A 27908-nucleotide genomic window follows, 5' to 3' on the forward strand; every position below is an offset into this window, starting at 1 on the left:
TTTTGATTTTAACATCCTCACTGACTTGGATAACTTCTGCAAACACAGTGGAAAATGGTCAGAAATTCCCTATGTTCAGGCCTTCTGGCTCCTGCACTCCCGTCCCTCCCTATGTCAGTATTGTTCCACAACCCAAATCTTGCTGGTAAAGGGAGACTCCCACCCCTTCCCTGTCCTCTGTTCCCGACCCCTCCCTCATTCCATCTGCCCCAGTCCACCCAAGTACGACAAGCCTCTCCCACCCAATCTGGAGTTTTTCCCCCTCATAAATCTTCTGAAAAACTTAACTGCACCGATCCCTCGTCCTCCAAATCCTCCTCTTTCTTCCAACCTGCCGCCATACAACCCGCCCTCTCTCTACCCCCATCTTCCTCCCTCACCTTCCGATTCTCCCCTTCCACCACTCTCCCTCCCCTCTCCAGTCAGTACACATACTCGTTCACACTGCATGGACCACCCTCCCCACCCCCTTATTCCTGCGCCCATTTGTCCTCTCCGAGAGGTTGCTGGCCTGGATAGCTTTGTTCGGGTATACGTCCCACCATTCTCGCTACCCATTTCATGACTTAATCTGCCCCTAATATCCGCAGAAAGCTAAAAAGGCAGAGAATGGCCCTCAAATCCCTGTCTGTGACCTGGTAAACATGGCCTTTCAGGTTTTTAATGCCCGCGAGGAAAATGCAAAAACCACTAGGCAACAGCGCCTCCAGCAGGCTGCTAAAGTGCAAGCCCATGCCCTGGTTGCAGCCCTGCGGCCAATGCAACAGGGTACGGGGGTCTCTCAACGTCCGGAGACGGGTAACAAAGCTCCCCGGGGAGCCTGTTTCAAATGTGGCCAGGAGGGCCACTGAGCCAAGCAGTGCCCTAACTCGTGTCCACCGAGTAAGCCATGCCCTATCAGCAAACAAAAGGGCCATTGAAAGTCGGATTGCGCTTGGCCTGGCCAGGCCCTGGTGCCTTCACACGGGGGTGTGGCTGAGCCGCCTGCTCCGCTCCATCAGCTGCTTGGACTGGCGGAAAGATGAGGATGCCCGGACTCGAAGACCCCAATTACCCTCACCGAGCCCAGGGTCTTACTCCAGGTAGCGGGTAAGTCAACCTCGTTCCTCGTGGACACGGGGGCTACCTATTCGGTTGTGCCTTCCTTTTCAGGGCCTCCATCTCCTTCCCAGGTCTCAGTCATTGGTATCGACGGCCAGCCTTCTGCCCCCTTCAAACCTCGCCTTTACCTTGTTCTCTCAGTGATTGGATGTTTAGTCACTCCTTCCTTATTGTCCCATCCTGCCCCGTTCCGTTGCTCGGCTGGGATATCCTCTCAAAACTGGGGGCCACTTTAACGCTGCCGGTTCAATCGGTGGCCCCTTGACTCCTTGCCAGTATTGCTCTAGTCTCTGTTTTTCCCAGCTCAAACCTGCCGCCTCCCCTCCCACTCCACCTAGCCAACCCCAATGTGTGGAACATTTCCATCCCAGTCATAGCCCAACACCACACCCCGATTTGCATAATTTTAAAAAACCCCTCTAACTTCCTTTCTAGACCCCAGTTCCCCATTTCAGCCACACATCGTAAGGGCTTTAAACCCATCATCACTCGCTTGCTTTCTCAGGGCCTCCTCATACCTGTTAACTCTCCATGTAACACCCCCATCCTTCCGGTCCGTAAGTCCTCTGAAAACTACCGCTTGGTCCAGGACCTCCATCTCATTAATGAGGCAGTGGTCCCTCTCCACCCAGTGGTCCCTAATCCCTACACTCTTTTATCTTGGATACTGCCTCAGACAACACATTTCACTGTCATTAACCTCAAGGACGCTTTCTTTACTATCCCCCATACCCAAACTCTTACTCCCTTTATGCTTTCACCTGGGAGGACCTGGACACGGAACAGGCACAAAAACTTACACGGACGGTCTTGCCACAGGGCTTCCGGGACGGCCCCTACCTCTTTGGCCAGGCTCTCACGGCTGACCTAGCTGATTGCCCTCTCCAACCTAGCCACCTCATCCAGTACGTGGATAATATCTTACTTTGAAGCCCATCTGAAGAGCTGTCCCACACACACTCAGTCGCCCTTCTCAATTTCCTGGCCTCTAGGGGATACCAGGTGTCCCCCCAGAAAGCACAGCTCACACAACCAAAGTCGTCTACCTTGGCGTCCGCCTTACTCCCACCACTAAGGCCCTGACAATGGACCACCGCCACGCTATACAGCAGCTGACACCCCCAGAAAATGATAACCAAATCTTGTCTTTTCAGGCTTTGTGGGGTACTTCAGGCAATGGATCCCTAACTTCACCCTGTTAGCCAAACCTCTGTATGCAGCCACCAAACAAACGCCTATGGGGCCCCTCACCTCCCCCGCTGAGGTTCACAAGGCGTTTGTTGCTCTCCGCGACACCCTCCTGTCTTCACCACCGCTGTCTCCCTTACCCCTCTCAGCCCTTCTGTTTGTTCACAGATGAGTGCCATGGAATAGCTGTAGGAGTCCTAACACACCCAGTGGGCCCCTCCCACCGCCTAGTAGCCGCCTAGTAGCTCTCCAAACAGCTCGATATCACTGTTCAGGGGTGACAACCCTGCCTACGGGAACTAGCAGCGGCCGCTGTTCTAACCAAGGAGGCTTTAAGACTTTCCTTACATCACCATATCACTGTCTTCTCCCCTCACAGAGTCCACGAACTGTTGGGACATCGGGTGCTCTCTCTCCTAGGCCCCTTCAGGATACAGGAGTTCCATTTGTTGTTCCTGGACATCCTGGGGGTAATTCTAAAGCCTTCACCACCCCTTAACCCGGTGTCCCTATTCCCTCTCCCCTCCTCTGATGGAGGGCCTACCCACTCTTGCCCGGAGGTGGTGGAGGCCCTGACTCTGCCCAGGGACGGACTCTCAGATCAGATCAGCCACTTCAGTCCCCAACCTCACTCTGTTCATGGATGGTAGTTCTGTCTGCACCCCGCAAGCCTATGCTATAGTCTCTGCTGACTCTGTTCTTGAGGCCCAGCCCCTTCCCCTGGGCACCACTTCCCAAAAAGCGGAGTTTGTTGCTCTTACACGGGCTCTCAAACTATCTAAAGGGCAGAGGGTAACCATCTACACCGACTCCCAATATGCCTTCCTCATTGCTCATTCAGCTCCTGCACATGCAACATCTCCAGACCTGTGCCATCTACTTTATCTGCTCAAAGGGGTGGGCTCTTTTGGTATAATGGCACCCTCTTCAAATCTATCAATAATTCTTACCCTTGTTGCTATTCGGTAACACTTGTGCCACAGCTTACGTTCTATTCTGAAAAAAAAACTCTTACTCAAAGCTTTCCCACTCCCCGCCACGCTTGCCGTGCAGCATTTTTCCTCCTCATGCTGAGTCTCACGTTTGCCACATCCTTGGCGGCTGGAGGGCTGGGCGGGGAAGCACTGGGACACAGCCTCCTTTCTTCCCAAAATCTGGAAAAAAGGCTCCAAGCTGCTCTGGAAGCATCCGCAAGCTCCCTGGCATCCCTGCAGCGGCAAATGACCTCTCTAGCCTGGGTTACTTTACAGAACCACAGGGCCCTTGATCTCCTTACAGCCGGCCAGGGTGAAACCTGCATGTTTCTCCAGGAAAAATGCTGTTTCTACATTAATAAAACAGGGCTCATATAGGAAAATGTCAACATCCTCCGAAAGCTGGAAGACAAACTTCACCAAAAAACACCACAAAATCGCCCTTCTCTGCTTGGTGAAACTCGAGCATCGCCCAATGAGTCATGCCATTCTTGGGACCTGTTCTACTTATCTGTCTTTTACTTATGGTTGCACCCTGTCTGCGTAATATTTTTGCAGTCTCGCATGAAGAAAATTTCTCGCGTCGCATTCAATCAGCTACTCCTGCACCCCTATCCGTATGCGCCACTTCCCTCCAAGCCACCCCATCCTGGCCTCCCCTAAAACTACGCCCCCTTTCAGCTTGAAGCAGCCAGATCGAATCAACACCCCTTATATCAAAGAGGTCAGGATGTTAGGCCTGGGGAGAAGCAGCACTCACCTTCCCCCATCTGCCCCTCCACTCACCGATCTCCTATGTGCCCCTCCACCCTAAACCCACAAACCACATACCAGCTTCCTGAAACCTGCTGGCAGCTGCTGAGAAGAGCCAGACAGAAACTTTCCAGCCCACGCCGGATGCGACTCTTTGTCTCCCTGCTTCGCTGCCGCCCCCAACACCCTCCCCAAAGACAGCCCCCTTAAAAACCCAATCCTGCCCCTCCTCGGGCGTGACTCCCCTGGCCCATCTTTCGGGACCATGGGACCTCGCCCGGGAGTTTCTCCCCCAATAAATGCTTGGTTTATACTGGCCCTTTGTCCTGTGCCTCTTTCGGTATCTCCAAACGTTACAATAATCAAAAGGTTAGGTGAAAGTGGCTTTAGATAAATCATTATAGAACTATTTTCAAGTAGCCATCCACAAGCTGTCTAAAATGTCTAAGGAATTAGATTGATAAAAATTATATTTAGATGTACAAGACAACCAAAGTATGGTTATCAACCAATAACTCTTTTCATTTAGTCAGATTTATTTATTTATAAATTTTTTGAGTCAGAGTCTCACTTTGTCGCCTAGGCTGGAGTACAGTGGCACGCTTCTCACAGCCACCACAGCCTCAAATTGCTGGGCTCAGGCAATCCTTCCTCCACCTTAGCCTTCCAAGTTGCTGGAACTACAGGCATGCACCACCAAGCCCAGCTAATTTTTTAAAATTTATTTATAGTAGAGATGACGTCTTGCCATGTTGCACAGGCTGGTCTCAAACCCACAGGCTCAGCAATCCTCTCGCCTCCACCTCCCAAAGTGCTGGTATTACAGGCATGAGCCACTACACCCGGCCTAGTCAGATTTATTGAGGTATAAATTACGTATAGGTAAATCCACCCTTTCTAGTATACAGTTCTACAAGTCTTGACATATGCATATAATCATGCAACCAGGACTACAATCAAGATGTAGTATAGTTCCAACACCCTCCAAATTTCCTCATGCCAGGTTATAGTCAACAACTCCCTCCAATCCTAGGCCCTGGCAACCACTGATCTGTTTTGTAGTTTTGCCTTTCTCAGAATGTCATATAAATGGAATCAATACAGTATGCACCTTTGATTCTGTGTCCTTCATTCAGCATAAAGTACTTGAAATTGATCTATGTTTTCCCATGTATCACTAGTTCATTCCTCCTCATTGCTAAGTAATACTCCACTGTGAGGATATACCACAGTTGTATACATTCCCCGGCTGAAGAAATTTGGATAATTTCCAGCTTTTGTGATTATGAAGAATGCAACTATAGATATTTGCAAACATGTTTTTATATGAACATAACATTTCATTTTTTGGAGGAATAATACACAGGAGTAGGATAGATGAGTAATATGGTATATACTTAATTTAGATAGATGAGTAATATGGTATATACTTAATTTAGAAAGAACACCAAACTTTTCCAAAATAGAATTCTCACCTATGATGTACAAGAGTTCTAGTTGTTCTGCATCCTGGCTAACATGTGGTATTGTCCATTCAATTTGTTTGTTGTTTATTTTGCTGATTCCATTGGTTATGTAGAAATAGTTCATCATAATTTGTGTGTGTATGTGTGTGGGCACATGCTTTCCATCTTTTTTATTTTTTAACTTATTTTGAGAGACAGGTTCTGGCTCTGTCACCTGGGCTCGAGTGCAATGGCACAATCATAGCTCAACACAGCGTCGAACCCCTGGGCTCAAGCAATCCGCCTGTCTCCCTAGTAGCTGGGACTACAGGTATGTACCTGTATATATATATATATATTTTTTTTTTTTTACTTTTTTTTTTTTTAACCAGGTTAATTTTTTTTTTTTTTCACTTTTATGTCAGGATAGAGTCTCTCTGTGTTGACCTGGCCAGTCTCAAACTCCCAGTCTCAAGTGATCTTCTTGCCTCGGCCTCCCAAAGTGCTGAAATTACAGGCATGAGCCACCCACTATATCTGGTCTGCATCTGTTTTATAACACCTTTATGAGATATAATTCACACTTCACACAATTCACCCTTTTAAAGTATATAATCCAATGATTTTTAATATATTCAGAGATGTGCAGTCATCATCACAATTAATTTTGAACATTTCCATTACCCTCCAAAAACACCCATACTTATTAGCAATCACTCACCATTTTGTTCCATCTCCCCTCACCTCAATTCCAAAGCAACCACTGATCTACTTTCTGCCTATATTTGCCTGCTCTATACATTTCATATCAATTAAATACCATATGTAGTCTTTTGTGATTGACTTCTTCTGTTTAGCATAATGTTTTCCAGGTTCCTCCAAGTCATAGCATGTACCCAGTACTTCATTATTTTTATGGGTGAATAATATTCCATTACACAGCTATACCACATTTTGTTTACCCATTCATCAAGTAATGGACATTTGGATTGTTTCTACTTTTTGGCTATTATGAATGATGCCACTATAAACATTTGCTTATAAGTTTTTGTGTGTACAAATGCTTTCAGTTATCTTCAGTACATACCTAGGAGTGGAATTTCTGGGTCATATGATCCTCTAGGACTAACCTTTTTAAAAACTGGCTAACATTTTCCAGAGTGGCTGTGCCATCTTACAATTGCACCAGCAGTATATGAAGGTTCTAATTTCTCCACATTCTCTTAACATTTGTTATTATTTGCCTTTTTTATCATAGCCATCCTGTTGAGTATGAAGTGGTATCTCATTGTGGTTTTTATTGCATTTCCCTTATGACTAAAGATGTTGAACATCTTTTCACATGCTTATTGTATATCTTCTTTGGAGAAATGTCTATTTAGATCCCTTGCCCATTTTTTAATTGGGTTATTTGTCTTTCTACTGTTGAGTTGCAAGAGTTCCTGCTGGGCTCGGTGGCTCAGCCTGTAATCCCACACCTTTGGGAGGCTGAGGTGAGTGGATTGCCTGAGCCTGCGGGTTCGGGACCCGCCTGGGCAGGCGAAACCTCATCTCTACAATAAATCAAAAAATTAGCGGGGTGTGGTAGTGCACGCCTGTAGTTCCAGCTACTTGGAAGGTTGAGGTGGAAGGATCGCCGGAGCCCAGCAGGTTGAGACTGCGGTGTCCGGGAGCGGCCACTGCACTCCAGTCTGGGTGACAGAGTGAGACTCCAACTCAAAAAAAAAAAGAGTTCCTTATATAGTTTAGATACAAGTCATTATCAAATATGTTATTTGCAGGCCAGGTACAGGGCTCACATCTGCAATCCTAGCACTTTGGGAGGCCAATGCAGGAGAATTGCTTGAGCCCAGGAGTTCGAGACCAGTCTAGACAATGTAGCGAGACCTGGCCTCTACAAAAAATTTTTAAAAATTAGCTAGGTGTGTGGTGGCACATGCTTGTAGTCCCAGCTACTCAGGAGGCTGAGGTGGAAGGATTGACTGAGCACAAGAGGTCGAAGTTGCGGTGATCCATGATTGTGCCAGTGCACTCCAGGCTGGGTTATAGAGTGAGCTCCTGACTCAGAAAAATAAAGCAAACAATAACAACAACAACAACAAATATATATATATGACTTGTAGGTGTTTTCTCCCATTCTGTGGGTTGTCTTCTTATCTTCTTTGTATTGTCCTTTGGAGCATAAAACTTTTACTTCTTGTTTTTTGTTTCTTTTTTTGAGTCGGAATCTCACTGTCACCCAGGCTGGAGTACAGCGGCACACTCATAGCCATCACAGCCTCAACCTGCTGGGCTCAGGCAATCCTTCCGTCTTAGCCTTCCAAGTGGCTGGAACCACAGATACGTGTCACCATGCCCAGCTAATTTTTCTCTTTTATTTATTATGGAGACAAGGTCTCACCAAGTTGCCCAGGCTGATCTGGTCTTGAACTCTTGGGCTTAAGCAATTCTCTCACCTCCACCTCCTAAAGTGCTGTGATTATAGGTGTAAGTCACCACACTTGGCCTCACATTTTATCTTTTTTTTTTTTCTTTTAACTTTTGGTGTCGTATTTTAAAAGTCAATGTTATGAAAGATTTATGCCTATGTTATCTTCTTCTTTTTTTTTTTTTGAGTTGGAGTCTCACTGTCGCCCAAACTGGAGTGCAGTGGCCACTCCTGGCCACAGCAGCCTTGACCTGCTGGGCTCCGGCGATCCTTACGCCTCAGCCTTCCAAGTAGCTAGAACTACAGGCATGCACTACCATGCCCGGCTAACTTTTTTTAAAATTTATTGTAGAGATGAGGTCTCGCCTGCCCAGGCGGGTCACGAACCCGCGGGCTCAGGCAATCCACTCACCTCAGCCTCCCAAAGGCACGGGATTACAGGCTAAGCCACTGAGCCCGGCTTGTTATCTTCTTAAACATATATTTTTTGGTGTCACTGGATTCAATTTGCTTTGTTGAGAATTTTTGTGTTCATGAGGGTTATTTGTAGGTTTTTCTTTTCCTTGAAATTCCTTATTTTGGTGTTGGCATCAAGGTAATGCTGGCCTCATAAAATGAGACAGAAATTGATCCTTCTTTTGTTTTTTTGGAAAATTTTTCATAAATTTGAGATTACTTCACCTCTGAATGTTTGATAGAATGCATCAGTGAGGACATTTGGGCCTAAAGTTGTCTTTGTAGAGAGTTTTTAAACTTTTAATTAAATTTCTTTAATAGATATAGGACTATTCAGATTCTCTATATCCTCCTGAGTAAGCACTGTTGCTATAATAATTTGTGCCTTTAAAGAAATGTGTCACCGGACTCGGTGGGCCAGCCTGTAATCCCGCACCTTTAGGAGGCTGAGGTGAGTGGATTGCCTGAGCCCACGGGTTCGAGACCCGCCTGGGCAGGCGAGACCTCATCTCTACAATAAATCAAAAAAAGTAGCCGGGCATGATAGTGCACACCTGTAGTTCCAGCTACTTGGAAGGCTGAAGCGGAGGATCGCTGGAGCCCAGCAGGTCGAGGCTGTGGTGGCCGGGAGCAGCCTGCCTCCAGTCTGGGCGACAGAGTGAGACTCCAACTCAAAAAAAAAAAAAGAAATGTGTCCATCTCATTTAAATTTGTTGAGCTTGTAGACATAAAGTTGTTTGCAATATTCCCTTACATTTTATTGAATGCCTGTAGGATTGGTAATGACATCTCCTCTTTCATTTCTGATATTGGGCATTTATAGCTTCTTTCCTTTTTTTCCTCCTTGGTCTTGCTAAAAGCTTGTCAATTTCATTGTTTGTTTGTTTGTTTGCTTTTTAAAGAAATAGGCTTTATTTTTATTGATTTCTCTCTTGCTTTTCTGTTTTCAATTTCACTGATTCTTTTTTTTTCTTTACTTTTGATTTAATTTTATTTTTCTAGTTTCCTATAGTAAAAAGTAAATCATAGATTTGAGATATTTAGTCTTCTCTATCATAAACACTTAATGCCATAAACTTCCCTCTATGGAAAATGTAGTTGTACCCCACAAATTTTAATATGTTATGCTTTAATTTTTATTCAAGTCAACATAATTTTTAATTTCCCTTGGGAATTACTTTTTGACTTATGGGTTTTTAGACGTGTGTTTAATTGATTAAATATTTGAGAATTTTTCAAATATCTTTCTGTTACTCATTTATAGTTTAATTCTGCTATGGTCAGAGAACACATTTTGCATGATTTCAAATATTTTAATAAGTTTGTTGAAATCTGCTTTATGGCCCAGAATATGGTCCATTTTGGTAAACAGAAAAAGAATGTGTACTCTGCTATTGTGTGATAAAGTGTCCTATAAACATCAACTAGATTAACTCAGCTGCTAGTGTTTTTCAGAAATTTGATATCCTTACTGATCTTTTGTCTTCTGTCTATCTTTTCTATTGATTACTAAGAGAGCAGAGCTCAAGTCTCCAACTATAAATATAGATTTGTCTATTTCCCCTTTCAGTTTTATCATATTTTGCATCATATACTTTGAAGTTCTGTTGTCAGCTACATACACAGTATAGGTTGTGAAGCTTTCTTGATGAATTGACCCCTTTTTCATTATGTCATGTCATATCATGTACAAGATTCCTTGTACTGAAGGCTACTTTGCCTAATATTAATACAGCCACTCCAGGTTTCCTTTCATTAGTATTTCTGTGGTATATCTTTTTCTATCCTTTTAACTTTTTAACCTATTTATGTCTGATATTTAAGTTTGGTTTCTTGTAAATGGCAAATAGTTGGGTCTTTATTTTGTATCTCTTTGACTCTGGCTTTTAATTGGAGTGCTTAGGCCATTTAAATTTCATGTAATTAGGGCAACCCCTTCGGGTCCCCTCCCACTGTGGGAGCTTCTCTGTCCTCTCAATAAATCCAGCTTTCTCAATTAAAAAAAATTTTTTTAAAATAAAAAATAAATCAATTTCATGTAATTACTGATGTATATTATTATTTGCTACTGATTACTGATGTGGTTTAAAATTTACTACCATTATCCTAGTTGTTTTCTATGTGTTCTAGATATTCTTTGTTTCTTTTTCCCTCATTTTCTGTCTTTTTGTTTGAGTACTTTTTTATTCTTTATCTCCACTATTGTTGTATTATTTACACCTCTTTTTAAAAAACTTTTAAAATGTTTCCCTAAGGCTGGGCTTGGTGGCTCAGCCTGTAATCCCAGCACTTTGGGAGGCCAAGGTGAGTGGATTGCCTGAGCCCGCGGGTTCGAGACCCGCCTGGGCAACTTGATGAGACTTCATCTCTACAACAAATCAAAAAATTAGCTGGGCGTGGAAGCACGTGCCTGTAGTTCCAGCTACTTGGAAGGCTGAGGTGGAAGGATTGCTGGAGACCAGCAGGTCAATTTCTGCACTCCAGTGCGGCCACTGCACTCCAGTCTGGGCGACAGAGTGAGACTCCAACTCAAAAAAAAAAAAAAATGTTTCCCTAGTGTTTATAATAAGTTTGCTTAATTAATCACAATCTACCTTCAAATATATTGAATAAGGTCACTCAGTAGATTTTTTTGAGAAAATACATAACTCAAGAAGCTACTATATAGCTTTTGTTTAACAATAAATAATAGGTTATCAGGACCTCCATGAAACACAAAAGGTCTATTCCCTGAAGGAAGTGAATAAACAAATAAATATTGTCACACTTAATATAAGTGTTTAAATTTACAATCATATAGTGCTATATAGTTCAGAACATATTTCTTTTTTTGGCTTCAAAACTATGCTGTAACATAGTTATCATTATCACCATTGAATTTGATGGAAGTTAATGGGAATGACAGAAATATATTTGAATTCAGTAACAGAAGAATAGAAGAACATTCAGGCTAGAATACAGCTATGTCTTAAATGTTAGACATATTTTAGCTTAGTTCTATCAGACATTTTATTTTATTTTATTTTATTTTTTTTGTGAGTTGAAGTCTCACTCTGTCGCTCAGACTACAGCCTCGACCCACTGGGCTCTGGCGATCCTTCTGCCTCAGACTTCCAGGCTACCATGCCTGGCTGATTTTTTGATTTACTGTAGAGATGAGGTCTCGCCAAGTTGCCCAGGCGGGTCTCGAACCCATGGACTCAGGCAATCCACTCACCTCGGCCTCCCAAAGTGTGGGATTACAGGCTGAGCCACTGAGCCCGGCCAGACATTTTAAAATCAATGGAAAATAGTATTGTTAAACGTTCATTATTGTTTGTTAAAAACCTAAGTGAAATAAATGTTCTGTGTACCCACATTTTCTAGAATGCATCTATACTATAAGTAAAGGAAACATGAAGTTATGCAGCCCCAAAATAACCTAGTACTCTAAATATTCAAGGTAAATATGTGAATCATAACTGAACATCAACAAAACTGCTAGACCAGTGGTCCCTAACATTCTTAGCTCAGGGACCGGTTTCATGAAGGACAATTTTTCCATACACTTTGGGAGGGGGATAGTTTCAGGATGATTCAAGTGCATTATATTTATTGTGCACTTTATTTCTATTGTTATTACATTGTAATATATAATACAATAATTATACAACTCACCTTAATACTTCAAAGGAGCTCTCCAGTGACGTTTGTTTTCTTACTCATTTTGGCTAGGGTTAGCTTATGGGCTTACCAAAAGTGTGACTGAGACAAGTGCACAGTGCAGGAAAGAGATGTGGATGGAAGTGGGAAATAAAATAATGGGCAGACTACATGTGGACTAAAATAAGTGTCGGATTCTGACTTCAAGCCTGACACCAGATGCAGCTGTACAATTGAAGTACATCAATTTACTTGCTACTTACTGATAGGGTTTTGGTATGAGTCTGCAAGCAACTGATTTATTTTGGTCTCTGTACAGTCAAACCTCACTGCTAATGTTAATCTGTATTTGCAGCCACTTCCCAGTGCTAGCATCACTGCCTCAGCTCCACCTCAGATCATCAGGCATTAGATTCTTATAAGTAACGCACAACCTAGATCCCTCGCATGTGCAGTTCACAATAGCGCTTGTGCTCCTACAAGAGTCTAATGCCACAGTAATGTGAGTGATGGGAAGAGCTGTAAATACAAATGAAGCTTTGCTCCCTCACCCAAAGCTCACTTCCTGATGTGTGGTCTGGTTTTCAAAGGTCACTGACCATACTGATCTGTGGCCCAGGGTTTGGGGACCTCTGTACTAGACTAAATTGGTCATTGGATTTTATTTTATTTATTTATTTTTTGAGTTGGAGTCTCACTCTGTCACCCAGACTGGAGTACAGTGGCTGCTTCCAGCCACCGCAGCCTCGACCTGCTGGGCTCCGGCGATCCTTCCGCCTCAGCCTTCCAAGTAGCCAGAATTACAGGCATGAGCTACCACGCCCGGCTGATTTTTTGATTCATTGTAGAGATGAGGTCTCGCTGCCCAGGCGGGTCTTGAACCTGCGGGCTCAGGCAATCCACTCACCTCAGCCTCCCAAAGGCACGGGATTACAGGCTGAGCCACCAAGCCCGGCTGGCCATTGGATTTTAAAAGATGACATAGTGTTTAACAAATAACATGCAGCCTTTGTTTTAGTAAACCCTGGTGTAGCACGTGCTCTTTGAGCTATGACCAGGCCATGTTTCCTAGCTTTAGCCCCCTCCTCTACCTTGGGAAGGTGAATCTCCTCTCTTTCTCTCTCCCTCTCTCCAATTGACTTTCTAAATAAACTATATTTTCCAAGCTAAAATAAAAAAATAATAATAATATGGGTAAGAACAACACAAGTTAATAAATATAGTTACAGTTCAAAAAGGGAAGCCCAAGGAAACTCATGTTAATTTCATCAAATGTTTTACCTATCTAACAAGATATAAATGTAAGTATACTTTCTTACCATAATATTGTAGTTGACATCAATGGTCTCATCTTCATAAGGGGCATTCATTTGAACAGGTTTTACATCATTCTTTCCTCTTCTTACAACATCATAGATGGGATTTCGAGGTTGTTGTTTTAGTAGAATTTTTCTCAGTTGCTTTTCCAGAAGTTGTGGAGCATCATTAACTACTTCAAAAACTCCGTAGTCTGCATTAAATCTAATTGCCTCTGAAAAGGTCTGCAATATAAATGTGTGAAAATTAAACATTTTTTTAAACCTAGAAACTCACTGTCTCTAAGAAGACTTTATATTTACATATGTGTATGTATACCTCACAGAGTTTTATGTTTTTCATAATTTCCTCTTCATTTTTAGGAGTTAGGGAATCCCCTGGCTAGGGGTAAGGGAATCTTCTGACTCCTTCCCTTACTAATGTATTTATGCCATGAGTAAGTGTCAGGGTATGTTAAAGCAGAATTCCCTTTGTATAAATATCTTATCTCTGTGTTTCTTTGAAACTGGAAAGAAACATACACCTGGTTGTATGAAGTAATGTGATTCTCTTAGAAGGAGATGGATTACTAGGGAAGAATGAGTAAAGAAAGAAGAAATAATGCTCTTGTTATCACTTTCATCCTTAGGAGCTATGAAAGCTAACAATATCCCTTGCCCAAAAGGAGAAAATTAAGTACAATGTGTTCTTCATTTAAGACTATTTCAACACCATTCCTCGTACTGTGACAAAAAACAAAACAGTGAAAAGAATAATATTTCTGAATTATTTTCAGTAATTCTAAATGCTGCCAACTTTTATTTAAAGCCAGTAAGTTAATATACAATAGTCAGGAGTCTTGAGTTTGAATGCCAGCTTGGGACTCTGGGTAAATCACTGGATGTCTTTGGAGCTCCCATTTCTATAAGAAATAAATGGTGAATTGGTCATATCTTTTCCCACTTGCCCTTCAAATCCAGAATCAAATCCCCTTTTCAGAATAATCATTTGTTGTTGGGAGCCAGCCATGGAGGCCTGCCTGCTGACAAAGTCCAGGGGGCTGAAGACCTTGGGTCACAAAGAAAACCTGGGCAGCTGAGACCCTTGCTTCCTCTACTTTTGTTATTGGTGCAGTCGAAAAGTTCTGCACAGTCTGAGGATGGAAAGCAAAATTCCACTCACGCCTCTACTACCCCTTGCAAAAAGGCAAGAGGGGAATTCATGAAAAATTACCTTCTCTTCATTTGAATTCCACCCTAGGTTTCCACGTCCCTGGCCTCCTGGTATTAAACCACACAATCACTTGATTAAATATTGTAGTTGGGAAAATTGTAAAAAATCAGAAAGTGCTTGATTTAATGTTTGTCAGGGAACTCACTGGCCTTGCCAGGAAATTATCAATAGAGATTTTAAATATCATGTGCAGGTAGACAATTACTTGTAAGATTTTATTTCTTTTGATTGGCAACTAATTGGAGAAATTTGAGAAGCTACAGTTTGTATTTTTAGGAAAAGTGCCAATGCAAAAATTACATTTACTTAATTTCTTAATTTCTACAGGTGGTGTATTATGCTTTAAAAATTAACAGTCACATAAATATTAGAGCACCCTTGCCTTTACTTCCCTTTGTTAAGGAGGCTTGTAATTCTGGTTAGGGATTGTGACTAAGGTGACTTGAGCCCAAGAGGCCTTTTGTTTTGCAAACGTTGAAGCTCCTTCTCCCTGACAGAGGATAATTGAGCAGATTGTAAATACCAGGTGTAACATTGTGGAAAACTAGTCAGGCCAACTGGCAGCTAAGAAACCTTGAGAATGTTGCTTTACCCCTGTTAATTGCAAATTGCTGTGTGAAGGTCACAAGTGTAACTTGTTAATCTATGTGACAATTATAGTGCTTAGAACTTGGTAGTGATTTATAATGTAATGGTTATAGAAATAAGTAAGTTTTGTATGAACATTAAGAAATGGGAATCATTAAAAAATGTTAGGAGTTTATAAAATTTATAGTTAATGTTTAGGATGATAATGTTTTAAGATCAAAACAGGATCAACAAAGATACATTGCCTGTCCAGTCCATTAAATTGTAACTGATTGCCTTGAAAACAAAAAACATGTAGGATATAAAAGGAGTTGGAAAAGACAATAAATCAGCAATTGTCCTGCTTGCAGCAGAGTCAGTGTCCAAGTTTTTTCTCCTGCGCCGACGCCACCCCTCCTTCAGGAAATCCTGACCCGCTGGAGCTGGACTCTGGCAATTTGTTTCAGGGTACCTTCAGCAAACTAATTACTCATGTAGGTTAGTTTATATATGTTTAGTCAAATGGTGGAAGACATCTTGGATGAGTAAGTGTTCCAAGTAGAACATTAATTCTTTCAAGTTGTATTAAGGAATTGTTAGATATACTATAGTTATAATTTAATAAATGGCAGAATTCCATAGGAAAATCAGAGCTAGAAATATGTGTATACATGTATACATATATTTTTTACTTTAATATCAGATAATATCATACTTCTAAAGTCTTCCATTCTAAGGAATTTTAAATGCATGCACAATAGAGTTCAAGATGAATATTGTCCCACAGTCCAAAAAGCCTCAGATCTAGGATTTCCCCCCCCAAAACAACAAGTATAACTCAACAAATAAGTAATAATAATTAGCAGTAAATTGTGCAGAAAATGTCTTCAATAAATATATTTCATTAGTTGCCTACTACATCTGTCTTTCAAACATGGACTACAAATAGGTACCACTTACTTAAATGTCATAGTTATTACCCCAAACTATGCTATCACCAAATTAAAGAGTTAAGAGAGCCTGTTGATATTCGAGACCAGAATCATCTGGTTAGAGAAAGGAAGTGAATTAAACATGGTAGAGAATGGACATCAAATATTAATGAGGGTGGGAGAAATGAAGCAGTGTAATGTGAAAGACAGTCTAAAAAGATTACATCTAGTTTTGAGTATCCATAGAACAAGAGAACAAGCTTGGCCTTTATTCACTGTTTTCACTTTTTTTTTCTGCCTCCTACCCTCTCACCTGGTAGCCAGAGGAAAACAAAGATGTGATAATACAAAGCAAAGAATGCCAATTAATTCAACGGACAAAAATATATTTCCTACTAATCAAGTAAAAATGTTCAAGTAAAAAAATTTAGAGGGATTGGTTGACACTCTAAAACCCTAGTAACCAATCCTACTTCACAGTAGTAGAGAGTAGTTAAGGTATAGTTAGTAGAAACGATAGGGATGACAAGGACAACTCTTTACTGAATGTCTACCATGTGCTGGGCATGTGATGGACACTTTAAATGCACTCTCTTAAATCCTTCCACATTCCTGAGATAGCTCTTTACAAAAAATCTGATGCTCAGGATGGTTAAGTGATGGCCCATGGACTCAAAGCTACATCAGGCTTACAGAAACAACTCTGATCCCAAAGATAGAAAATTTCCCCTTCTTTATTACCTCACATATGACAAAACTAGCATGTACTGACCACCTTCTCTATGCCCAGTACTTTGGTAAGTAATAACCCTATGGGATTCAAACCTAAGGTGTTTTGATTCAGAAACCCATGCCCTTATTTACTCTAGTTTCTAGTGAACGTACAAGGCATGAACCAACATGGTATGTGGCTAACACTAAGCAGTTCGATGCACTTGGGTCAGAACTCGAATAGCTATAGTTGGAATAGTTTAAGGAATAGAGAAGAAGGACTTGAGGTAAATAAGGTAGATAGAACTAGATTATGAAAACCTTTGCTTGCCTTTTTTTTTTTCTAAACAGAGTCTCACTCTGTTGCCCAGGCTGGAGTACAGTGGCACACTTACAGCCACCACAGCCTCAATCCGTTGAGTTCAGGCGATTCTTCCACCTCGGCCTTTCAAGTAGCTGAAACTACAGAAATGTGCCACCGTGCCAGGTTAATTTTTGATTTACTGTAGAGACAAGGTCTTGCCAAGTTGCCCAGGCTGGTCTCGAACCTGTGGGCTCCCAAAGTGCAGGGATACAGGCTTAAGCCACCACACCAACCTGCATGCCATTTTTAAAAGTATAGGCTTTGGCCAGACACAGTGGCTCACACCTGTAACCCCAGCACTTTGGGAGGCCGAGGTGGGAGGACTGCTTGAGCCCAGGAGTTTGAGACCAGCCTCAGCAACACAGTAAAATCTCATATCTACAAACAATTAAAAAAAATTAGTGGGCATGGTAGCGCATGCCTGTAGTCCCAGCTACTTGGGATGCTGAGGTGGAAGGATCGCTTAAGCCCAGGAGGTCGAGACTGCTGTGAGCTGTGATCATGCCACTGCCCTCCAGCCTGAGCAACAGAGTGAGACTCTGACACACATACACACACACACAAAGTATAGATTTTGCTTTAATCCTCTGGATAACTGGGAAGCATAGAAAAATTCTGAGGAGGAGAGTAACATTGCTACTTTCAATTTGTGTTTTAGGAAGATTCTCCTAGTAGCATTCTCCTAGAGGAATGCCCATGAGCTGGTGAGGTAGACTGTTCACACTCCCACAAGCAGAGCCATCAGCATGCTCTGCAGAGGCTGACTGTCACTTCAAAGCTACTATATACCAAGCAGGTTTAGTATTGTAATTATTAACTCTGTGAATGGGATACTGTTTGTCCCCATCACACACAGGGGCCAGGGCAGGTTTTAAGGCAGGTAGTTAACAATTACTCTTATATTAACTTACAAAGCAAAACTGCAGCTGAGAAAGGTTAAATGATCTCTTCATGACTTTACAAGTCCCCTAATGAGCTTACATCAGAACTCTGGATTTATGACTATGAAACTGCTTTAAATCTAAGATTGACACATTGTTTCAGTAAAGGCTTGTTGTGGATGCTGTGGACCAGCTCACACAGGATCCTTTCCAACCTCTTGAAATGCAAATCCTGCTATACTTCCTAGACTCCCTAAAGCTACGCTTTAATGTGTAATGCAATTCTGCTATTCAAATGCATTCACAAAAATACTTGAATTCTGAGTGGAGGTAGTGGGGGGAAAGGTAGGGCTATATCCATTCCAGGGAAGAAAAGCTGAAGGATGTGAAAGTGAGGAGAGGAACTGGTCAAAAGGAAGAATCTTCCAGAAAAAGCACAAGAAAAACAATAAAAGGAAAATTAGAATTGTGTTGATTATAAAAGCATAAAATGTTCCCATTTATTTTTAAAAAAGAAATGTAAACATATGTATTAAAATATGTATACTGTTTTTTAACTTAAGAGTTTCTGTCTGTGGAATTAAGATAGGACAGAGCAGCAGTTCAAGGCTTCAGTGAACTATGATTGTGCCACTGCACTCCAGCCTGGGCAATGGAGTGAGACCCTGTCTCCAAGAAAAAAAAAAAAGAAGAAGAAGAAGAAGAAGAAAAAAGGCATAGCGATCAGAGATCTTGCCAAGGGTAATAAGTGATAAGTATTTTCCTATTTAAAAAGCCATGAGTTAGCTCTATGATTAAAAGAGTTCACAAAATACTGAAATAAATTAAAATTGAGTGAATGCAAATGTCAAAGGGGAGATATGTCCCCAGAGACAAGAGTAGTAATACTAGAATATTATGTCTGATCTAGTTACAACACTTAAAAAGGTATTTGGCTAAACTGAAAACTATTCAGAGAAGAATAAGTGGAATGATTAAACGGAAGAAATGTTGGGCAAATCACTTTGGCTTTCTGAGACATGTCTGTAAAAAGGGGTTTTAACTAGATATCCTAAGAATCCTTCCATATTTGATACTCCATCAGTTCATGATTGCTTCTCTAGAAAAAAGTCTGTATCTTCTGCGCTTTAGTGAGATTAACCAGCTCCACTGTTCTTTTGTTAACTCATTCATTCACTCAGCATTTACTGAATTCTTATTAAATTCATTATCTATCATAATAACTCATTTAATATATTGAGTGAGTCAATATAGAGCATCCTCCACAAAGCCCCAACTGAAATGAATAAGACACGGATCCTGCCTCAGAGTACACATAATCTAGCAGAGGAAGAGAGATTAGTAAATGTGCATAAACAATAAAGACTCCTACAAGAGGAATGGATCCTAAAGTCATCACATAAGGTGAAATCACACTTAGTCAGAATTATTCTTTGAAATACTTGAAACTAACCGGGCTCGGTGGCTCAGCCTGTAATCCCGCGCCTTTGGGAGGCTGAGGTGAGTGGATTGCCTGAGCCCGCGGGTTCGAGACCCACCTGGGCAGCGAGACCTCATCTCTACAATAAATCAAAAAATCAGCTGAGTGTGGTAGTGCACGCCTGTAGTTCCAGCTACTCGGAAGGCTGAGGCGGAAGGATCACCGGAGCCCAGCAGGTCGAGGCTGCGGTGGCCGGGAGCGGCCACTGCACTCCAGTCTGGGCGACAGAGTGAGACTCCAACTCAAAAAAAAAAAAAAAAAAGAAATACTTGAAAGTACCCATAAAGTTGTCTTCAACAATGTCTCATGAAGTTGAACTGTCAGTTTTTCCTCTGGCACTGAAATGGGTCCGAAATGATTTTTCAGTTAGGGACCAGATGAAGGGATGGGCTTGTGTTTAAAGCTCACATTGAACATGAAAGATGTAGGTTTAACACCAGAATCACCCTTAGCATGATGAGATGACTACACACTGTAAGAGACAGGATGTGACTCACCAAAGGAATGGTGATTTCTCATCGACTCACACCCACTCCAAGGCACACACATTCATGAGTTGGGACAACAAAATCATCCTCGCTCTCCACATCACCCTCGCACTCTCTGCAGACATGAAGACTTCAATTTGAATCATAATGTATGTAGATCGCAACTCCACTTTAACGCATAATAAGCATGAAGTACAAAGTAGAGTGATGGCACAGACAGATTCATGAACTATCTTCTGGAAATTAAGGAATATATTTAGAGAAAGTGGGATGCTACACCTGGATCTTGAAGAATGAACAGGCATTTATCAGGCAGACAAGGGAGAAAGCAAAATTCGGGGAAAAAAATAGTCAATGCTTTAAGATACAGGAGTAAAAAATAATAGGCTATTTTTGTGAACTGCAAATAGTGAGACGTTGCTGAAGTTTACTATCTGGCCAGGTGTGGTGGCTTATACCTATAATCCCAGCACTTTGGGAAGCCAAGGTGGGAGGATCGCCTGAGTCCAGAAGTTCGAGGCTGTGGTGAGCCGTGATCATTCCACTGTACTTCAGCCTGGATAACAAAGTGAATCCCTCGACAAACTATGTATACACATACACAATATGTATACACACACACACACATACACACACACTCAAGAATAACAGGATACAAGCCTGAAGAGGAGGGACTAGGTCACTGAAAAACTTTGAGCCTTCTAGAGATACCGTAACTCTCAACTTACACTCTTGAATCAATGGTTTTTCTAGTGTGGTTCCTAGACTAGGAGGAGCAGCATCACCTAGAGGCTGTTAGAAAAGCAAGTTCTCGGGCTCCTCCCTAGAATCAGAAACTCCAGCCTTCTGAGTCATTCTCATGCGTGATCAAGTGTAAGAATCTTTCCTTTAGAATGATGAGGAGCTACTGACAACTCTTTAACAGGGGAGAGGTTAAGACAAACTTCCAAGTCCACATTCTGTCTGTTACATCCTGCTGACTCATGAGTATTTACATATATGATGCTGCTGGACATCTATGTTCTAAACCCAGGAGAAAGAGCCATGGTCTTTCATTATTACCCAAATTCCTGTTGTCTGCTAGAAAGAATCTCTTTCATATATCAAGTCCTTTGTTTTTGTCATTTCTTTTCTTTTCTTTTTTTTTTTTGAGTCTCTGTCACCCAAGCTGGAGTGCAGTGGCACACTCACTGGGTTCAGGCGATTCTTCCTCAGCCTTCCAAGTAGCTGAAACTACAGGAGTGCACCACCTCGCCAGGTAATTTTTATTTTTTTTTTAAAGACAAGGTCTCACCATGTTGCCCAGGCTGATCTCAAACCCGTGGAGTCAGGCAATCCTCTCACCTCCGCTTCCCAAAGTGCTGGAATTACAGGTGTGAGCCACCATGCCTGGCCTGTCTTTGCCATTTCTATGCTTATCTACAAAACTCCTAAAGTTAGTTTAGTACATGACAATGAAGAGCACATAGGGTAGGGAAGATAGAAATGAATGATGTAGGAAGTCTTTTCCCCAAAAAAGCTGAGTTGGCTGATTTAGAGAATGCTCAGTTTTTAATCATATGACAGGAAAATCCTTCAGTTTGAGCCTCAAACCCAATCCTCTGTAAGCTGTTACAGACTGCTCTTTTCCTTACTTAATTTTCTTATTTCAAGAGTATCATTTTCCAAATGTTCTAAAACGAATTGACCTGAAGGTGGTGAAAGCTAACTTTGTAGTACTAGTCATCCATGTGCGAAAAATATTTTCACAGAAAAAGCAAGTGCATGAAAATATTTTTACCACAATAAATTGCTGGTTCCACATTTCTTTGAAAAGGGGAGGGTAAAAAAAACCTGTGAATAATTAGTGATGTACTTAAACTGCCAACCCAGCACCAATGAAACTTACCGGGTGCCAAATTATTTAGCTGAACAGTATTTAAATTAAAAACTAATGACTAGGTTAATTTAATACATGTTCATCTCTGCTCCAACTCTGTCTCTACTAATTGAGCTCCAAAGCTATATTTTAAGCATGCATCCCTAGTCAGTGAATGAAAAACATCTGACTACTTGAATATAACAAGTCAGTTACCAATAACAACTTCTTTTAATCTAAGTTTTATTGTCATTTTAGATGTTTAACCATAAACTGTTTACTAGATGTATTTACCAATGGAATGGAAGGAATAATGTGCCACATAAAATGTACAGAAAAATCCCTAGTTAATAAAATGAGTTACACTAGGTAATTTGAGTGCTTTATGATTGAACTACAAGACTTATCAAAACACCCATAGGTATAAACGCTAAACTAAGCAGTTACCTAGAGTGCTATCAACACCTTTAAAAAGCAATCTCTGAGCATTTAAATTTTGGCAAGGGAAGACCCAAACCCTTCATCCTCCTTCACCCTACTCATTCCCCAAATCTATACTCTCTCTCCCCGCCAACACACCCCCAACAATCTATCTAGTGTACAACTCCTTCATAAAGCTGCAAGAAATTATAATAGTTTACAGATTTTTAAAAGTGTGGAGAATCAGTCCAAAAAAAGAAGTTATGGTAAAATTCCAACAGTACATAGCTAAGCATGGTCTGGCAAACACATGACATACCTATCCTTGCAAGGAGGGTATAGAACAGGCCACCCCTTCGGCTTCTGCAAACCATAAATGTCACAAACATTTGAAACCACCCACAGAGGACCAACCTAAATCTATGTGGGCTCATCTACTCAATCCCACAACAGTCACTGAGCATGAAATACACAAAACAAAGCCAAAAGAGAAAAAAAAGTTTTCACACTATAGCACAGAAGAAAACTTAATAAGCAAACACTTGTCCATAAAGAGTTGACAGCAAAAAACCTCCCAGACACCAAATGAAAACAATATCTGAATGTGAACTTGGCACAAGAACAAACGGAATGAAGTTATGAAAGCTCAGATTTAGAAAGTGCCATAATCATTTATAATAGCAGCAACTGTCCTGGATTCCCCTCATCAAAAAATAACATGGAGGCAGGCTACCAGCCATCCATTTCTGGATCTTACAGTACGTCCCAAGGGTGTAATGGTGTAATGGAAAGAAATAGTGTGGGAGCCAGAAAGCCTGATTTCTAGGCCCATTTCTGCCACAAACCCAGTTATGGGACCTTGGACTTGTCACTACAGATGTGGAAAAAAATCTTAGAAGTCTCAGAAATATAGATGACCTACAGGCCCTATAATCTATATCTATACTCTCAGGCTTATTGTCTTTGGTGGGGGCTATGGGTGGACAAGGAGGGGAGGCAGGAGAAAAGATTACAAGGTTTATTTGCTTATATCAAGGACCTCACATGGAAGATGTGGAAATAAAAACAGAATCATTCTCAAGAAGCTGTGGGATATACAGAAGCGACCTATCCTTGCCACATGAAATTTCGAATGTAGCTCCTGTGATAAAACAAACAGTGAAAAATGAATTATCAAATCAAATTTTCTTTGGCTAGGAAAATCCAGTCTGTCACCATCACCACACACACATGCACGCGCGCACACACACACCCCCATAGATGATTTCCTAACCCTACGTGGCTACCTCCAATCACACAGAATTTACTCCTTCGTGAGCCAGCCCATTTAATTTTAAATTTCTTCCTTAGGCCAGGAACAGTGGCTCACACCTGTAATTCCAGCCCTTTGGAAGGCCGAAGCAGGAGGATCACTTATGCCCAGGAGTTTGGGACCAGCCTGGGCAACTTGGTAAGACCTCATCTCTATAAAAAAAAATCAAAAAATTATTAGCCAGGTGTGTTGGTGCATGCTGGTAGTCCCAGCTACTTAGGAGGCTGATGTGGAAGGATCGCCTGAGCCCAGGAGGTCAAAGCTGAGGTAAGTTGTGATTGTGCCACTGCACTCCAGCCTGGGGAATAGAGTGAGACCTTGATTATATAAAAAAAGATCTTTTTTGTAGTAAAAATCAAACTTCCTCATAAATGCTGGCTCTGGTCCTCCCTTATAGTTTCACATAATATGTTAACTCCTCTTCCTCAGTTGAATCTTAAAGTGTTCGAAAAGGTCTCCTCTATTCTTCCCCTACCATCTATCCCAAGCCAGGCTAAATACCACACTTCTTTCAACCCTTCCTCATCTGACATGGTTTCCAGAGTGTTCATTGGCTGAGACTCCCTGAGTCTGGTTTGGCAGGGTCACTCTTAACATATGGCACCAAAAATGGAACACAATATTCCAAATGTGGTCTGACAATTCAACACTATTCAAAAAAACATGTATTGAGTGCCTTCTGTGCTCTAGACTAATATTTTTCTTGATCTTGACTATACTTCTATTAAGGCATCCTAAAAACACATTAGCTTTGTATGTTTTAATCTACTTCATACAATCAGGACAGAAATGAGACCAGATTCTGTTATCTAAATGATCAGTTTATTCCTCTGCTGCCAATTCTGTAGATATCACAGCGTATTGGGACAATCAAAAGTTCTGAACCATGTGTACCTGGGTGGACCCTGTCACTTACCAGCTGAGTGACTTAAATCTGGAAAATCACTGGTTCTCTCAAAACTTCTCATCCAAGTCTCTGATAAAAATAGTTTTAAAAAGGCAAAGCCAATGACAGGTTTGTGTGGCACAGAAGATTATCCTCTAGACTGACAATCTACCAATCCAGTTAGAGAGTGATTGCCTGTCATGCCTCAGGAATGGAAGATGAGATGCTCTAGTTAGTGAAGGAAAAAGAAAGAGAAGCACTAGTCCTGTGCCAGCCACATCACATGTGTTATCTCATGTCATAATAATCTTGTAGGAGAGTATATTATTTTCACTGAGAAAAAAATTGAGGAACTAAGTAAGTGAAGTTCCTAAGACCACACCAGTAATGAGTGGAGGATCTGGATTTTAACACAGTGCTGTTTTAACTCCTGTTCCCAACCATTACATGTGAGACTTGAGCCCAGGAAGAAGTGTGGTCAAGATGGCTTGGTGGCTTAGGAGAGGCAGAAAGGAGTATGCAGGGTGGCACAAGGAGTATGAAGCCAGAAATAAAGCTAGAAAGATTAAGTTGAGGCCAAATTACAAAAGGTCTTGAATTCCATACTAAAGAATTTGAAGTTCAATTTGCAGGTTATTAAAAATCAACCCCCACTGGTTATGATTAGCAAAACAGTTCAAATATTTGAAAACTAATCTCACAGATAATGATAAGGGCTTTGGAGACAAATAAAGCAACTTAATAGATCATGTGTTGGGGATATTATTCTAGATAGCGTTGAGATGGAAGGCTTTCTGAACAGAAGTGATTTAAGTCAGGGAGAGAGTGATACAAGTATCTCAGAGAAGAGCATTTCAGGTTGAAGGACTCTACATTCAATTGGCATATTCATGTTTGAGAAGCAAAGAAGGTCAGTTAGGCTGGAAAAGAATTAACACAGGGCAGGGCAAGGGGGTAGGAAATAAAAAGAGCTCTCTTCTCTCCTTTTTTGGGGGGAGAGGAGGTTGTTTTTTGAATTCCTTTTGCATCTACATTTAGGATCACACACTCTACCTATTCACTATCCATTCTTCTCATACCACAAGATAAAGAGGCAAAAATATTGTCACAGGTTTCCAAAAAGAATTTGGAGGCAGAGAGGAGAAGGAATGATGTATTCTCAAACCAAATACTTGATAAAATTCTAGAATAGATAGTAATGTTTGGTTTATGAGTGTTAGCTAAGAATTAGAAGCCAAAATGGGTTTAAGTGTGCCAAACTAGTCTTTTTTTGGATAGTTATAAACTGGTATTTTAGGGAACCATAAATTTAATGTATTATGATTTCAATAAAGTATTATAAAAATAATACATTGAGTCATATTACTTCCTGCTCTGCTCAAAACCCTGTCCAATGGCTTCTCATTACACTAAGAATAAAATCCAAAATCCTATATGATCTTATTGCTAGCTCTTTTTATTTCCTACCCCCTTGCCCTGTGTTAATTCTTTTCTAGCCTAACTGACCTTCTTTATGTTTCTCAAACATGAATATGCCAATTAAATGTAGGGTCATTCAACCTGAAATGCTCTTCCCTGAGATACTTGTATCTCTCTCTCCCTGACTTAAATCACATCTGTTCAGAAAGTCTTCCATCTCAACACTATCTTAAATAATATCCCCAACACATGATCTACTTAGTTGCTTTATTTGTCTCCAAAGCCCTTATCATTATCTGTGAAATTAGTTTTCAATCATTTGAGCTGTTTCACTAATCATAACCAGTGAGGGTTGATTTTCAATAACCTGCAGACTGAACTTTAAATTCTTTAGTATGGAGTTCAAGACCTTTTGTAATTAGGCCTCAACTTAATCTTTCTAGCCAAAACAAAAGAACTTGGAGAGAAAAGAGGAAAGAAGCAACCCAAGTGGGTGCATGGGACACATGAAGGGGTCAAACTGCCAGTGCCTGCTGGGGAGATATTTTTAAAATGACATACAGACTGAGTTCCATAGAAATCATACTCTGTTGTTTCACCTAAAGTCTGAAAGAATACATACAAAAATGGTAATGCTTATTCTGACTAGATGGCAAGATTATGACTGAATTTTTCTCACATTTTTGGTAAATTTTCTATACTATTATTATATCACTTCTTTAATTTAAAATAAATCTGTTGAAAAAGAAAGTTACACAGGGGCATTTATTTATTTTCCAGAACAAGTAAAAGTCAAAATAATCACAAATCTTGTAATACTGAAATTGAAATATTGAGAAACTGAAATTAGTCTCATGTAAAGATTTTTCTGCTTAAAATTATACAAAAATGGGGCAACCCTCTTCCGGGTCCCCTCTCACTGCTGCCTAGAGTTTTCCTATCTTCTAATAAATTCCAACTTACTCTCCAAAAAAAAAATTTTACAAAAATGTACTTTTTTTTTTTAAAGAATGAAGATTGTAGAACCCAGAGGAAAGATTACATGATCTGGAAGAGCTAATTCTGGCAATTTTGCAGTGCTGGTGGGTTTTGTAGAATGTAAAACTGGATGGTGGAAGTTAAAGAGTCCAACCAAACGAGAACTCACTGAGTGAGCATCCTGTACTGTTGCTCAGGTCTGCTCCTGGAAAGGGTGGCTTGATGGTCTCAATCTAACTCCTGTAATAGGTCCAGAAACCTAGCTGTGCCACATGAAGGAGAGAGCACAAGATTCTTTTAAGGAAAAAAGTCACAAAACAAGTATACGTATATAGATACATACATATATACAAAAACTAATCTACAAAAGAAAGTACTTGATAGTACTTTCCTCTCAAAAAACATTTTCAGTGGTTAGGCTTTAAGATATTTCACATTTTTTTAGTACACTCCCTTTAAAATTGTGACTTTTTTATATTTCAAATTTTCCCTGAGAAAAATGAGGTTTATTTTGAACCTTTATTATCCCTTTTCCAAACTCCTTACTATGTGTACCCCAAAGTTCAGGTGTGGAAAACTTAATTCCCAATGCAACAGGTTGGGAACTGGGGCCTAACAAGAAGTGATTAGGTGATGAGGGCTCTGTCCTGATAAATGGATTAATGCTATCAAGAGAGTGGGTTTGCTATAAAAGCGAAATTAGCCTCTTCTTGCTCTCTTGCCCTCTCTTTGCTCTTCTGCCATGGGATGATGCAGCAAGAAAGCCCTTGCCAGATGAAGTCCCTTGATCTTAGACTTCCCAATTTCCAGAGTCATGAGCCAAATAAATTTCTATTCTTTTTAATTTGTTCTTTACCAAATCTCAGGTATTGTGTTATAGAAGCACAAAACACACTAAGACACCCCTTAGGACTCATTCTATCAGTTACTTCTCTAAGACAGAACTCTATTAATTGACATCAACAGATGCTAAATCAACAACAGTGTCCCAGTTCTTATTTACTATTGACATAAAACTCTAGTTGCCTTAAATACAAATTCCACTTTAATATTTATCTAAGAGGATGACAATAATTGCTTAGAGGCAAGAAATTTC

The 27908-nt window shown here is 40.9% G+C and overlaps 1 protein-coding gene across 1 annotated transcript in view; it reads right to left on the reverse strand.

The window, feature by feature from the left end:
- The window catches only part of RGS22 (regulator of G protein signaling 22), a 139536-nt gene that overhangs the window by 95110 nt on the left and 16518 nt on the right, over nt 1–27908 (reverse strand). Inside the window, exons 3-4 of the mRNA XM_021716336.1 lie at nt 13828–14026; nt 13307–13528 (exon numbers count right to left, since the gene is read on the reverse strand). Coding sequence (XP_021572011.1) covers nt 13307–13357 — 51 coding nt within the window. The 5' untranslated portion in view covers nt 13358–13528; nt 13828–14026. The remainder of the gene's footprint in view (nt 1–13306; nt 13529–13827; nt 14027–27908) is intronic.

This window comes from Carlito syrichta, unplaced genomic scaffold (genome assembly GCF_000164805.1).
Source record: "Carlito syrichta isolate Samal-C Ts95f unplaced genomic scaffold, Tarsius_syrichta-2.0.1 Scaffold308755, whole genome shotgun sequence".
NCBI lineage: Eukaryota > Metazoa > Chordata > Mammalia > Primates > Tarsiidae > Carlito > Carlito syrichta.